Source organism: Sylvia atricapilla, chromosome 3 (genome assembly GCF_009819655.1).
Source record: "Sylvia atricapilla isolate bSylAtr1 chromosome 3, bSylAtr1.pri, whole genome shotgun sequence".
Classification (NCBI taxonomy): domain Eukaryota; kingdom Metazoa; phylum Chordata; class Aves; order Passeriformes; family Sylviidae; genus Sylvia; species Sylvia atricapilla.
The window spans coordinates 31,926,172-31,940,787 of NC_089142.1; the positions used below are offsets into that span (position 1 = coordinate 31,926,172).

The 14,616-nt window shown below is 38.4% G+C and overlaps 1 protein-coding gene across 1 annotated transcript in view; it reads left to right on the plus strand.

Annotated features, from left to right (window-relative positions):
• The first annotated feature begins 12,374 nt into the window (after positions 1–12,374).
• MEI4 (meiotic double-stranded break formation protein 4) overlaps positions 12,375–14,616 on the plus strand; it is a 73,183-nt gene continuing 70,941 nt past the window's right edge. Inside the window, exon 1 of the mRNA XM_066314407.1 lies at positions 12,375–12,541. Coding sequence (XP_066170504.1) covers positions 12,375–12,541 — 167 coding nt within the window. The remainder of the gene's footprint in view (positions 12,542–14,616) is intronic.

The window sequence follows — 14,616 nt, forward strand, 5'->3', positions numbered from 1 at the left end:
TCAAACCACAATGCCTGATGTTTGAGACTTGGTGTATGTGCAAAACTGCATGAAACAACTTGCACAGTGTGCACAGTGTGCACTTGTCTGTCTGCTTGCCTGGCCCAGCAACTACACAGAAGCCTGACAGATTCCAGCTAAGAGATGGAAAGCAGCAGGTCCTCTGTTGACCTCAGAAGGATACATACCAGTTTCCTGTGTGCTAACCCAAAGGCCCACTTCTCTAAGGGATATGTGAAAGTAGCTGAATCAAGCCAATGAGAAATCTTTCTCAAAAAAAAAGAATCTATTCTGCTCATCTCCTGATAACACAAGCAACACCTTGACCTCCAAAACATTTCCCTAAGGGGACATATTATGTCAGTCTTCAGAAAATCTGAGTACCTTTCACAGTGTTATATCTCAATGACTGAAATTAAGTCAACACCACTGTGTCAATTGTGCTCCTTCAGGATTACATTTCAGTCTCAGTGAGAGACTGATGCAAACAATTCTTGCTTCCAGTTACTATAGAAGAAATTTCTACAGTTACTTTTATCCAGTTTCAGAGTTTTGGTATTAATTTCAGTTGTTATTATTAGCGGCTATTTAAGCAAGAAAACACTTATTTATGAGGCTTTGGCAGTTTATTTTAATGTTAGACATCAGAAGACAAGGACCTGTTTCAAGAGATTAAAAAACATACTTTAAAATGAGATGCTACTGTATTTGGTGTGTCTGAGACAGGGTTAGTTTTCCCCATTGCAGCCCTCAAAGTGCCGAGCATTGTAGGGGATCTAGAAAGGTGTGGATAACACAGCATCGGTACTCCAAGACTCCCCTACTGCACCCCAGGGGATTGGGGGTGGGCAAGGTCTTGGGAAGGGACACATTCAGGACAGCTGATCCAAAGTAACCAAATGGATATCCACACCATAGGACATCATACTACAGCCCTACCTGTGGAATGGCTGGATATCACCTGCTGATGGCAAGTACAGAAGAAATCTTTCCATTTTCCTTTGCTTCCATGTACAACCTTTGCTTTTCCTTTATTAAAGTGCCTTTACCTTGAATCATGAGTTTTTCTGCTTCTTATTTTCTCCACCTGCATCCTGATATGGAGCGAAGAAATAGGATCTCTTGGAAGGCACCTAGTACCCAGCCCAGGTCAATCATCACAACTATCAAATATTTTCAGCATCTTTCAGAATCAAAGGTGTATTTACCCTTATAATTTTTGTCACATGTTTTTCTGGTAATATTTGTAACTAGGGCATTAAAGAACTCACTACCAAGCATCAGTGCTTACTTTTTTTTTTTTCTCTTTTTAATAGTTAGCAGATTGTTCAATGCGCTAATCATCATGCAAGAAACTTCAGCTTCTAAGTGATCCCAGAAATCAAAAATCAAATTAAGGGAAAATAATGAACAGGATGGGAAAATTTCCAGTGGACAGATTTACCCTCTAGGTTTTGTGGAGGCTCAAAATTATTTTATGGTCTTATTATTTGTTTTAAATTGAAAATACAAATCCATGTTTTATAATTTTTTCATTTTAATATCAACTGTTTTAGTCACCTAGCAATCCAATGTTCATGGTTTTCTAATATTAATAAATCAGTATTTCCTTGAAATTATTTCCTTTGAAATCTCCCTGTCTAAGCTCTTATAAAAGTCCAATTTGAGTAGCATTTATGATTTTATAGTGAATGACCTGTCAGCTTTTTAATTATAAAGTTTTACTTCCAAGGAAATTTACATCATCTTTTAATTCAGAGAAAACAATGTGTTTTTTAGAGTTTCCTGTATTTGACAGGATTTTGCAAGGTTTTTGTGAGTTACTTAGATATTTCACAGGAGCTTTCTTAGCCTTGTGGTACAAGCTAACTGCATTTAAATAATGCAACTGCAATTTAAGCATAGAAAATCTGTATGGGATGACATTTGATGCACTACTCAGTAGCAACTCTTTCAGTTACAGATGGTTTAATATCTTGTGAGTTCTGTTAGAAAAATATAAATCTCCTGGAAACATGCAAAGAAATTTAGATACATGTTTGGATACATGTAAAAACCTACTCTAATTTATAACCAGTTTATCTAAGCATCCAGGTTTTCAAACCTGAAATAACATCTCTGATGCATATATATATATACATATATTTGGAAAATATAAATAGTGATGCTGTATATGGCTGCAGCCTGACTTACAGCTGTCATTTCACCAAAGGAGGAGAAAAAAAACTGCATAATTTCAACTCATCAAAATGAATCCTCAAGCAAAAAAAGTTAAGTAAGGCTCTGTAAAATTTAGTTGATGAGCTTTGAAGGTTATATAAATGGAAAGCAGTCACATTTTAGAAAGACAAATTAATAGAAACCAACTTCTCTTTGATGTCTCCAAATTCTTTGTTGCTTCAAGTTCTCTGTCAGCTTTATTGAACTCCTCCCTTATGCTTTGTTGAAGACAGTTTCATCTTACTATCTTTCTTACTATGTAAATTTAGAAGGGTGATATTTTATGCCAATGGAGTGTCTAATGGTTATCAGGTGACTTATCTCCTGTGGATAATTAGCTGAAATCATCTTGACTATGATCAATAACACTTGCAAGGAGCTATGGTTAAAAAACATTACTTAAAGACTACATGTATAAATTGCATTTTTTCTTTTGACATAACAGGCAAGAAAACCTAGTGGATAATCTTGGAAACAACTATTACCACAGTGAAGAAGGCTAAATAAATGAACATCTATGAAAGCAACTATGTTATTTTAAAAAGATGGCAAAACTTAAGTCCAAGTTAGTTTCTAATCAGTATTTTTCTTAATCACATGAGTAAGATAGGACAACTGACCTCATTAGACAGGGTACTAGTAGAGAAGCCGGAGACAGAAGTCTAGTTCCCTTTCTCTGTGGTTGATCTTTCTCACTTTGTTCAATAAAACTGAAACAATGGCACATTCTTACCAAAAAGATACAAGCAAAACAGAAGGATCGTAGAATCATAAGACTATAGAAATGTTTGGATAGTTTAAAGATCATCTAGTTTCAACTCCCCTGCCATGTGCAGGGACACACCTCACTAGACCAGGTTGCTCAGAGCCCCATCCAAGCTGACTTTGATGGGGCATATTCAACTTCCCTGGAAAACCTGTTCCATTGCCTAACCACTCTCACAGTAAAGAACTTCCTCCTGATATCGAATCTAAACCTACTCTCTTTTTGAATCCATTCCCCCTTGTCCAATTAACACAAGCCCTTATAAAAAGGGCTCTGAGTCTTTCTGTCTTTCTTGTAGGCTCCCTTCAGGTACTGGAAGGCTGCAATTAGGTCACCTCAAAGTGTTCTCTTTTCCAGGCTGAATAAACCAAATTCTTTCAGCCTTTCCTCATAGGAGAGGTGCTCCATCCTTCTAATCATCTTTAGAGGTAGCCTACTCTGGGCTTGCTTCAACAGGTCCATGGGGTTTTTTTATGCTGAGGACCCAAGAGCTGGAAGCAGTACAGGAGAAAAGTACTGACCAGGAATGAAGGATGACCATTTACAGCAGTAATGAAGAGCTCAACAGTATCTACAAGCTGAAACAGGACACAATGGAGAAAATACATGCCAGCAAGTAAACTCTAAAAAAACATTCCAACAGCCTTTCTCACTGCACCACATGAGACACAAAACTGGGCTAGATAGACCTTTGTCTCACTTACTCAGGTGTTCATTATGTTTCCAGTGTATGCTTCCCTCCTTGGTGTTACTTGCTACTTGACTTAGTAGTTAGAGAGACCCAGGTGAAACGTATTGATTGACAGTCTAAGGAATGATCTGTGGGACATTGGGACCATCTCTTTGGCTCAGTATTGACTTTTAACTGCACTAATTCCCAGAGCATTCAGGCAGTCTATCTGATCCGTTTCCCACAAATAAAATGTAAGTAGCAAGGACAAGCTCATCTTCATGAATATTGGCAGAACAACTTGTACCCCTGAAAACAAGTGTAGAAATAATTCTTTATGAGGAAGAGATGGTTTCTTAGTGTATGAAGAAATGCCAGTGGCAGCATAGGTTTCTTTACATTTTGACAGTACTTCAAAAACTCTGGACAGTCTGAAGCATTTTAAAGCTAAAGTATTTTAAATGTCTGAAGACATTTAATAGCAAGGAATAGTGTTCTAAGGGCTACATAGATGAATATTTCAAGAGAGGAAACAAAGGGGAAAACTTTTCTTTTTTTAAATGCAACCTCACTTACAATGGCCACAATTCTTGACCATTGAGAAGGTATTTAATTTCTGTGATAACATTCAGAACTTTAAGAACAGGATCTGTTGTGCTAATACTGTTCATGTTTGTTCATTACCCAACTATAAATTATTATCAAAGTGTAGTAAAAATCCACTCTGGTTAGTTTTGAGGTATGGAATACAAGCAAACAGATTTCTGAATACTTTGAAAAATGTTTAGGTTGCCCTTTTACACTCCCAACTCATGTAGCTTTTATCTTGACACATACCAGCCTTTGGCATGTTTGAAGAAATCTGGTTTTGAAATAATCAAGTAATGCATCTTAGAACTGCCTGCCCTGGTCACAAATATGCCACATTGCATATGTATTGACAGCAACATTTTCTCTTGAGACAATTATATTCATATGTTCATGGCTCTCAATGTATTCATGCACATAGCTGTGTGTCAGATATGGGAATAAAGTATAAATAAAATATTAGAGTTGAAGAAGAAATAAAAATTATGAAAGCTATTGGAAAACAACTTCTCTCCAAATGCAATGTGCATGGGAATACAAGAGGATCATCTCCATAAATACATTTCTTCATCCAATTTCACCTTAGGTTCTCACAGATCAGTGCAGAGCAAAACTTGTGATTAAACTTCAATTTAATTTTCTTACAGGCCTTAAGGTAATTATATATTAAGCATATATATCAAGTATCACATGTACTGCACAGAACTCATATTTCTTTATCCTCAGATATGAATTATCCAAGTAACCTACATAAGAATTTAACTCTGCTGAATTGCTGCTTTGTTTCCTAAATCCTTGAGACAAGAAGTTATATAGTCAATCAAGCTTACAGTAGAGAGCAAATGAATGTCACAGCTGAAATGAAGAACTGTGCATTTATTTTACATAAGAGAAAGATCAAACAGTGAATTATTTCAACAAAAGTCTAGAATTTAGTTAGAACTAAACTAAATAGAACTCAGAAGTGAAAGTTGTTTATTTTATGAACTATACTTATAGAGTAGTTTCCATGGATTTAAATGAAATGTCCTTCCCTTTAATAGGGGTTTTATGTTATTGTAAGTCATGACAACTATGTCTAGTCCCAAAATCACACATGTAATAAAATTCAGGTAAATTTTTATTGCAGCCAATTCTTTTTAATCACTTGTTTTCTTCATAATTACAGAGTTTGATGGTCCTGGTTTCGTTTTGGTTTTTTGGGGGGTGGTGTGTTGTTTTGGTTTTTGTAAATATATTTTTCTGATGTTTTCTACTCATTCAGCAGAAACACTATTAAAGACAACACCAATATTTTTGGCAGATGGGTGATTACCTCTTAAAACGCCCTACGGAATGGCTATTTTTAGCAACTTATGGGACATGCAATTTTCTCCCCTTAAAAAATGCACAGCTTAATCTTTCTGGTCTAATGTACAACCTGAGTCCCACATATGGACTTTCAGATTTCTGGACAGCTGCATAAGGACATGTAAAGAGTGATTTAAATTTTAAATTGTATCACTTGAGTCACATCATGCAGCTTTTAAATGGCATCTTCATTTGTACCTACTGGTGCTCACATTTGTAAATCACCACCATTTTATATCAGGCATGGGAACCATGGTAATATGGCCCTCTCACGTTGTAAGCAGATTCTCTTCTCTGAACCAACAGACCAGCTGCTGGGAGACAGGATTTATGTCAGTCCACAGCCCTTCCCTCATGAATGCCTGGAGCCACAGGAAGCACAGGTTAAGGGTTTCGAAGCAGATACAATATTGATTACAGCTACCTAGATCTCTTAGAATTATCTACAGCCCTTCAGCTGTAAAGCTGAGTAACCACTCACCCAGGATATGTGATAGGATTTTTCTGAGGGAAGGAAAGTTTCATTTAAAGGAAATCTTAGGAAGCCAGTCATTATAGTTGAAATATATTTATCAGATAAATAAAAATACTTTCTCTTCCTCTGTACCATAACCTGATCACCTTGTCACTTGTGTACCTATCTATCCATCTGTCCAAAAACATGTATATTTGTATATATTTGTATATAGGAAAAATGAATGAATTAATGGTTTAAGCTCGTTAAATTCAGTTGGGCATTTACATAATTACAATTTTTTCCTCATATTTACAATTAGAGCAAACTGACAAAACTCATTTTAAGTGAATGAAATGGTGACAATTACATGGCTGAGTATATGGTACTCCCTCTCCTCACCTACAAGAGTAGTACAGTATCATTGTTTTGAGGAAAGATAATATCATAACTTTGAAGGCTAAACTAGACTGCACAGATTTATTACACACTATTTATGTGTCCAGCCAGCTTGACATGCCAGTCCATGACCATGACGGTACTACAATATAGCACAGATCCACAAAACATGTTGCTATGCAGGGCAAAGGATGTGGATTTTTTAGCAGGACACCTCTCAGCACTACTGCCAAGGATCCTGGGAGAGATGAAACTGGCAAAGGCAGGTGCCATGTAGAAGATTCTTGCATGAATCAAAAGTCTTTCCTGTGTGTAAGGCTGCCAGACCACATACTATTTCCTTCAGTGTAGATCAAACGTGTATTTATGTCCACATATGGCTAACAACCTCCAAAAACTCTCCTGTGATTTTATGTCTGGAATACTAAAATTATCACAAAATACAGATAATAGATACACTAACCGGTTTCTGTCGAGTAACTCAGTAGTCAGAGGGCTGGCACATACAAACTTCTTTCACTTCTGTGTCAGTGTTAAAACCCATCTCTTTCACCTTGCAGCCCAATTCACCAGGTTACAGTCAATCTTCAGGTGGTCAAGGAGACTGTCGGAGCAGAATATTGAGTTTGGTTTGTCTCAATTTGGTTTGAAAGAACTTCTAGAAGGTGTCTAGTAAGTCCTATGTCCCACTTCAAGTAAGACTATCACCAAGACAACACTGCTATTACAGCTCTTCCATAAAAGGAATACCTTTTTGGATGAGAGAGCACAGAATCATAGAATCATTTGGAATCATTGGAAAAGACCTTTAAGATCATCGAGTCCAACAATTCACCCAACACTATCAAGTCCAACACTAAACCATATCCAGAAGTACCACATTTGCATGTCATGTGGTACATAACCCCTCATGCATATCCCCTCACATAAAGGCAATTTGATTTCTTATCTAAAAATAGGGCAAATTTCAGTTGTTTCTGAAGAAGAATACAAGCTACCTGGACCAGCGAATCAAAACCAGAGCCCTCATCTTCCTGCCTGGTAATTACTCTTTCACCATATTAAAGCTCCCTGTATCCTAAAGACGATTTATTTTCACCAAAAGAGGGCATTTTTGGCAAAAGTTATTGAGACAAATCTCTTCCAGAACACCACTGTAATTGCTGGGTGCAATGCTCCTATGGGAAACAAGGTGCAAGCCACATCAAGAAAGAAATTTACTCTGTATCCTCTAAACTCTAAGCTGGTTAGACAGGCGAGGTGCTAGAAGAAACAGCACAACTACTGTGTCTCAAGTGGGCACCTGGCCTTTCTAGTGTGTGAAGTGTGATTAAGTCAGTATGTTCCAGGAAATGAAACTCATTTCATTGTAACTTATGCCTGAGTCAACAGAAAGAAATAGAGACTGTAACCCATGATTCAGCTGACACTTCATGCTGGCACAGAGGAATGCTAAACAAAATGTCTCAGGATTAAATCACAATAATGTGGATATTTCGATGCACTCAATTTTCTATATTATGAGGCAGTTAACAAGGACTGCTCACATGTTGTGTGGTTAAAGTTCTGTGTATAGAAGTGTAACCTGTATTTTTTATATCCTAGGACTGCTATATCATAGCAATTAACTGTTTACCTCTTTGCCTTTTTATGATCTTCATGAAGAAAACCTTGTGGAACTATAATAAAGAGTAGTAAATTAAATGAAAACTCCTTGTATGTTCTTACTCTAATTCTTGTCTTCTCAGATGTCTGTAGCTGTATACAAGGAAAGTCCTGCAACACCATTTTGTTACTCTTAGATAAATGATGAAATGTAAATGCGTAAAATTATCTGCTATATTGTCACATTAATTTTTAAGTATCATTCTGATTACTTGCTAACATGCTTTTATCATTTTTCTTACCTAGTGGAGTGAGAATCTTTCAGTGCTGATTTTCAGACAGTGAAATTCTTTGAGGGAAAGGTTTTATCTGTCCAAAGGATGTAGTGTATAGAAAGGAATGGAATCTGCTGTCATTAATTTTATGTAAGTGATGACAAAGCACTATAAAATATCTATTCATAAGTAATGATATGATACCTAGAAACAGTAGCAAGTTTTTTAGTTTTCATGTTCTCCCAGTACCATGTCTAACTTTTTATATTATTCTTACAGAACAAAGTTTTTATTGCATCAGACACTGAAATGTGATTCTTTTTTTCCTGATGATAATGCTTTTTCTCTGAACAGAAAAAAAAGATGTCATTGCATAACTCACTGAACATCCTGCATCAGACAATTTGTTTAGAATTGCAGATTATGCTCAAAGGGACTGCTCGAGCCATACTGGTTCCTTCAGAATTACATAGAAAATAGAGCCATCATGAACACATTATAATCTCTTTTGAAAACAGCTTGATGCTGAGTAATGAAGAATTATGATGCCAAATATTTTTTTTTTATTTTTAATTAAATATAGCACTGAAACACATGAAAAACAGGCTCAAATGAGAAGGTTTTGATGCTCCTATTAATGAGTTTCACATGCTGTTTAAAAACAGTGTATCTCTTGCCCCATCTGAGCTAAGCAAAATTGCAGCTATGGTAGTTGAGACATGTTTCATATGTGTTTTTAGATACTTCCATTCTCAGGTAAATAGACATGAAATATAAAGATGTCTTATAAATTCTGACAGACTGTAGTTTTCCAAGTGAAAATATATTCTTCCATGTTTAAGTTGTTGCTGGTACTGTGACCATCCAATAAGAGCAGGGCATACAACCCTCTAGGTTTCCAACAGCATGCCTGTTTGACAGTAATGGAATCCATTTACTTTTAACAACTGATTGAAGCCTGTGTTTTTTGGGTTTGTTCTTGGTTGACCACTCAGTTGCTTGAAATCATTCAGCATGTGGATCAGTCAAATACTGAGAACTCATGACCTCTTATGGGATTAAACACCTCACCGCTTTTATGTTTAATTAATAACAAAAGCAGCTAATTACTTTGCATGACCTTTTGTCACAAATATATCCTTTGATTCTTCTTGAGATCAAAAAACATTTTCATAAAAAGATCAAAAGCATTTATGTGCAACTAGTAGAATCAGCTTCCTTCACAAACTGCAAACTGCTTATTTCAAACTGAAGCCTCATTTCACTGGTGTCTCACTTGAGATTACAAACAGTGCTAATGACCCCATGCTTAGATAGCTTTTTTTTATTTATTTATCAGATATAACATGAATTTGCACCATAAACCAATACATGTGCACATACACGTTGTTAATTTATGAAAAATTAATGTTATATTATGCTGCTTGGGTGTCACAAAGAAACTCTTCTTTGAAAAGGTGGTCAGGCATTGGAATGGGCTGACTGGGGAGGTAGTGGAGTCACTGTCCCTGGAATTTTTGAAAAGTGTTCTTCAATAAAACAGGAACACACATCTCAGTGATTCTGCAGCGGATGGTGCTCAGATTTTGCTCCTTTCAGATGAACAAAAAAGTTGTTGGAGATGCTCCGTTAATGGTGGGGGTGCACCAGCTTTTTCCATCTTGAAAATATTGGGATGCTTCAACTTATTTTAAAAGCAAACATAAAAACTGCAGTAAGTTGTACTTTGGTTGATATTCTGAAAGTTTTGCACACCAACTTTGCAAGTTTAAGAAACATTCCTTCTAATTACTAGCTCCAAATTAAAAATATATAAAAAATGGAACTGTGCATCTAAAACTAAATTTATACAGCACTTCTTTCTTAATTTTTTTTTTATTAATGTACTTTAAGTACAAAACAATAAAGTGAAAAACACCCCTCCAGGCAGCTGTCTAATGATAAAAGGCCTCAGGATTTTTAGGTGCCTCTCAATAAGCCTAAAATTACAGAGTACTCTCAGAAAAAGCAACGCCACTTTCTTTTTCAGAACAGTTAATAATGTTGCTCCTGCCTAGTTCTACTTTTTAGATTCAGCTCTCTGTGTACAGGTGACAAGTTTGCAGGTAAAAGCACTGCTATCTCTGAATCTTTTATTTCAGTCTCAGCTGAAAAGATTATATGAAAACATGGATGTTTCAGTCTACATAATGAGTGTCCAGTTTGCAAAGTGTCTGCATCACTTACATGCACAAAAGATGCACAAAAAATGATAGTGTAGCTCCTGATATGTCACTTTTATAGAAGACTGGAGGATGTTTTGTTATTCTTTCTCCCTTGTGTTCCACTGAGAAATAAGTAGTGCTGTCAGAATGAAAATGCTCTTTAACTTATTCTGTCTAATTTATTTTTATCATTTCAAGTCTAAAATGAAAGTTCCAATGTGTTAACAGTTCTCTCTAGTTCAGAAGGTAAATCTTTCAAAATAATTTTAAAAAGTGTATTAGATCAGAAATTTTCCAGAAGTTTAATATATATTAATAAAAAATAGGTTTTTTTGAAGAACATTATAATAATAATAATAATGCTTAGATTATCCAAGAAATGGAGAAGAGGGTTTTAAAAGTGTGTACTGTTTGTCACCTCTGAATACTTCTGTGTTCAGAAAGACTGACACCCCCCCCCCACTTAAAAACTTGATGTATTGTGATAAGCCTAACTACACCTAATGCATCTGACTTCATTAATCATTTCTTCTCTCCTGTCCTCCATCCTCAGCTGCCTCAACCAAGAATTAGTAAATTTTTTTTCGGGTTGTCAAGCATTAGAACAGGCTGCCTATGGAAGTGGTGGAGTCTCTATCCCAGAAAGTATTTAAAAGACGTGTAGATGTGGCACTGAGGGGCATGATTGAGTGGTGGACTTGGAAGTACTGAGTTAATGGCTGGAATCAACGATCTTAAAGGTCTTTTCCAGCCCAAATGATTCTGTGATTCTGTGCCTCTACAGAATCCATTTCTGGCCAAGAAGCCTTATCACAGCCTTTTCAGCACAGTTTATGTAAAAAACATGTTTTTTTCAAACAAAGATAATTTCTCAACATGTGAGCCTGGCTCACAGAGTATCCACTAAAAGGCAGCTTCTATTTTCCATGCAGTGTTAAAGAAACACAGTTCTAAAGTTTCATGATCCCATTTCCTCTTAAGATATTGTGCTGGTTTTGGCCGGGATGGAGTTAATTTTCTGCAGAGTGGCTGGTATGAGGCTATGTTTTAGGTAAGAAAAGTTTAAAGAGGCAAATCAGCAAAACACGTTGAGAGACCTTCATGCAGTTCATAGCAATAAGAAGTGTAAAAGCGTGGGGGGTGGTTTCGGGTGACCCAGGCGATGGCGAGTTCCGCACCCTGAGCAGGCCCAGCTGCGGCCAGACTCGCTAACAGCCTGCCCACAGTCCCGTTCCCTTCCTTCCCTGGCGGAAGCACCTTCAGATGTCTCCGGCGGGGTCCCATGGCTTCCCCCTTCTTGCCCCGTCCTCACTGAGGCGGCCTTTGCAGCCAGCTGGCCTTCGCGCTCCCTCTCACCCCGGCAGCGGGAAACGACCCCCGACTGCCGCAGGGAACAGCCGCGCTCAGCCCACACAGACACGAGTGGGAGGGAAGGGCCCGCCCCGAGGAGCTGCAATCGCTGCGGAGCCGGGGCTGTCCCGACCCCCGCGGCCCGGGGAAATCGCGTTCCGGCCCCGGGCCATGGAGCCGGGGCGCGGCCCCCGCGGCGACGCCGCCGCTGCTGCAGGTGGGTCGGAGCGCGAGGCTGTCGGCGCTTCCGGGGGGCGTCAGGGAGCGGTGAGGGAGCGGTGAGGGGGCGGTGAGGGAGATGTGAGGGAGCCGTGAGGGAGCCGTGAGGGAGGCGTGAGGGAGGCGTGAGGGAGAGGTGAGGGAGATGTGAGGGAGCGGTGAGGGAGGCGTGAGGGAGCGGTGAGGGAGGCGTGAGGGAGGCTCCGAGAGGGGAGCACCGGCCCGGGGAGGTGCCCCCAGCCCGCGGTGTCAGTGGCCTTTGGGGACACCCGTCATGTGCAAACCCTGTGCACAGGGGTGCGGGTCTGGGGGCTGCCTCGGACAGCCCCCTGGTTCTCCTGGAACAACCACCTGGTTCCCCTGGGACACCAGCCTTTTCTCGCTGGGGGAGGCCTTCCGTGGGCAGCCTCAGCTGATCAAAGAGTGGTTTCCTGAGGAAAGGTTGAGTTTATTTGGGAGGAAATGGGAAACATCTCATGGAAGTTGCACTGCTTTGGTTATTAATAATGAAGAAAATCAGCTGTTAATTACTTGTCTCTGTTTTTATAAGTTACAAATCTTAAGTCTTCTCCTGTCTGTTTCACCTAAGTCACAAGGAAAAACACTACTGTTGTGAAGTTTTGTTGGAATGGATGCTGGGATTCAATTAATGTTGTTAGTGCTCCTGTTAAAAAAAAAAAAAAAAAAAAAAAAAAGTTGTGTGAATATGTAAGTATAATAGAATATCAAAGAATTATCAAAGTTATCAATATTTTTACCTAATTATTTCTAATGTCAGTGAATCGAAATGATAGCTTTTGATCACTCTGACCTTAGGAATTCAGTAGTTATAGGGCTTAGTCATTTACATTTCTCTCATTCACCAATGGGAAGAAAGCAATGATTAACTTTGTATTGTCACAGAATCGTCTGGACTTCCAGGTCCTTAAAGGTCATCTAGTTCCAAGCCTCTTGCCATGGGCAGGGACACCTTCCACCAGACCAGGCTGCTCAAAATTTCATCCATCCTGGTCTTAAACACTTCCAGGGATGGAGTTTAACCCCAGCTGCCAACTAAGTACCACACAGCCTTTTGTTCAGTCCCCCTCACCCCAGCGGGGATAGTCATAAAGAAAAGGTAAACCTAATGGCTTGAGATAATAATAATAATAATAATTGAAAAAAATCTGATAATGACACTAAGTATGCTAATAATATAGTTAAGAAGAAGAAGAATCGTTGTAAGGAAAGGAAGAGAGAGTAACAGAATCCAAGAAAAACAAGTGATGAACATGGTTGCTCAACTCCTGATAATCAATGCCCAGCCCATTTCTGGACGGAGATCCCAATATTCCTTTGTCCAGTTTGGGTCACCTGGCCTGGCCTTGCTCACCTCCCAGGGTTCGGTGCAGCTCCTCAGTAGCAGAGTATGATGCTTTATAAAGTCCCTGACTTAGGGTAAACACTACATAGCATCAGCCAAAGCATCAGGATGTTATCAACATCATTCATATACTGAATCCAAAACCCACAGCTTTGTACCAGCTACTAAGAAGAAAATGTCCCAGCTAAAACCAGGACTTGCATCCACAGCTTCTCCCGGCAATCTGTTCCAACGTCTCATCACCCTCACAGTAAAGAATTTCTTCCTAGTATCTGATCTAAATCTGCCTTCTTTCAGTTTCAAGTCATTCCCTCTTGTCCTGCTCTTGTAAAACTCCCTTTCCATCTTTTTTGCTATGCTCTTTAGATGCTAAAAGACACAATGAAGCATTCATTCTCTTCTCCAGGCTTCACAGACTTAACTATCTCGACCTGCATTCAGAGGAGAGGTGCTCCAGCCTTCTGATCGTCTTCATGGCTTAAATGTTGTCTTAATTTGAATAAACTAGCAATTGAGCCGATTTAAAGTGTAATAAAGTACTTGTCTATGGACTTGGTTGTGAGTCCTTGGCAGGTCTTTTCAGTGGTTTGCTGTCTTTTACAACCTCCAGTGCTTCATAAATTAATATTTAGACACTACATATTTAAATGTGGTTACAGTTATGTTAGTATCTATAGTATATGTAAAGATTCATTCTTTATTGCATGCTGTATGCATTTTAGAGTACTGGATTCCTAGCAGTGTTCCCTCTTTTTCTTGTCCTGTATTACAAGCATTTCCTTTCTTCTGAACAATCTCATCTTTCTTTCGGCCTATACTAAATTTCTGTAAGAAACCCAAACCCAAGGTTTTTAAAATACAGTAGATGCATTCTAGAAGGTTATGTGAATGAATCAGTATCACTGAAGGATACTGATCTTGTAGATTTAAACACTTGTGGAACTGTTGAGGTAAAGGCTGAAAGTGTGAAACTGAACAGGAAATTATGGTGATATTTTAGTCACTATATTTTAACATGGGAAGAGGAGATATGCAAAATAGCCTTCATATAATCCTACAAACTCTTGATGATTGCCTTTTTTTGAACTCTGCTTTGAAATTCTGCCTTCAAAAGCTAATAGTCATTGCAGTAGGTAAAACTGGAGAGATAAGG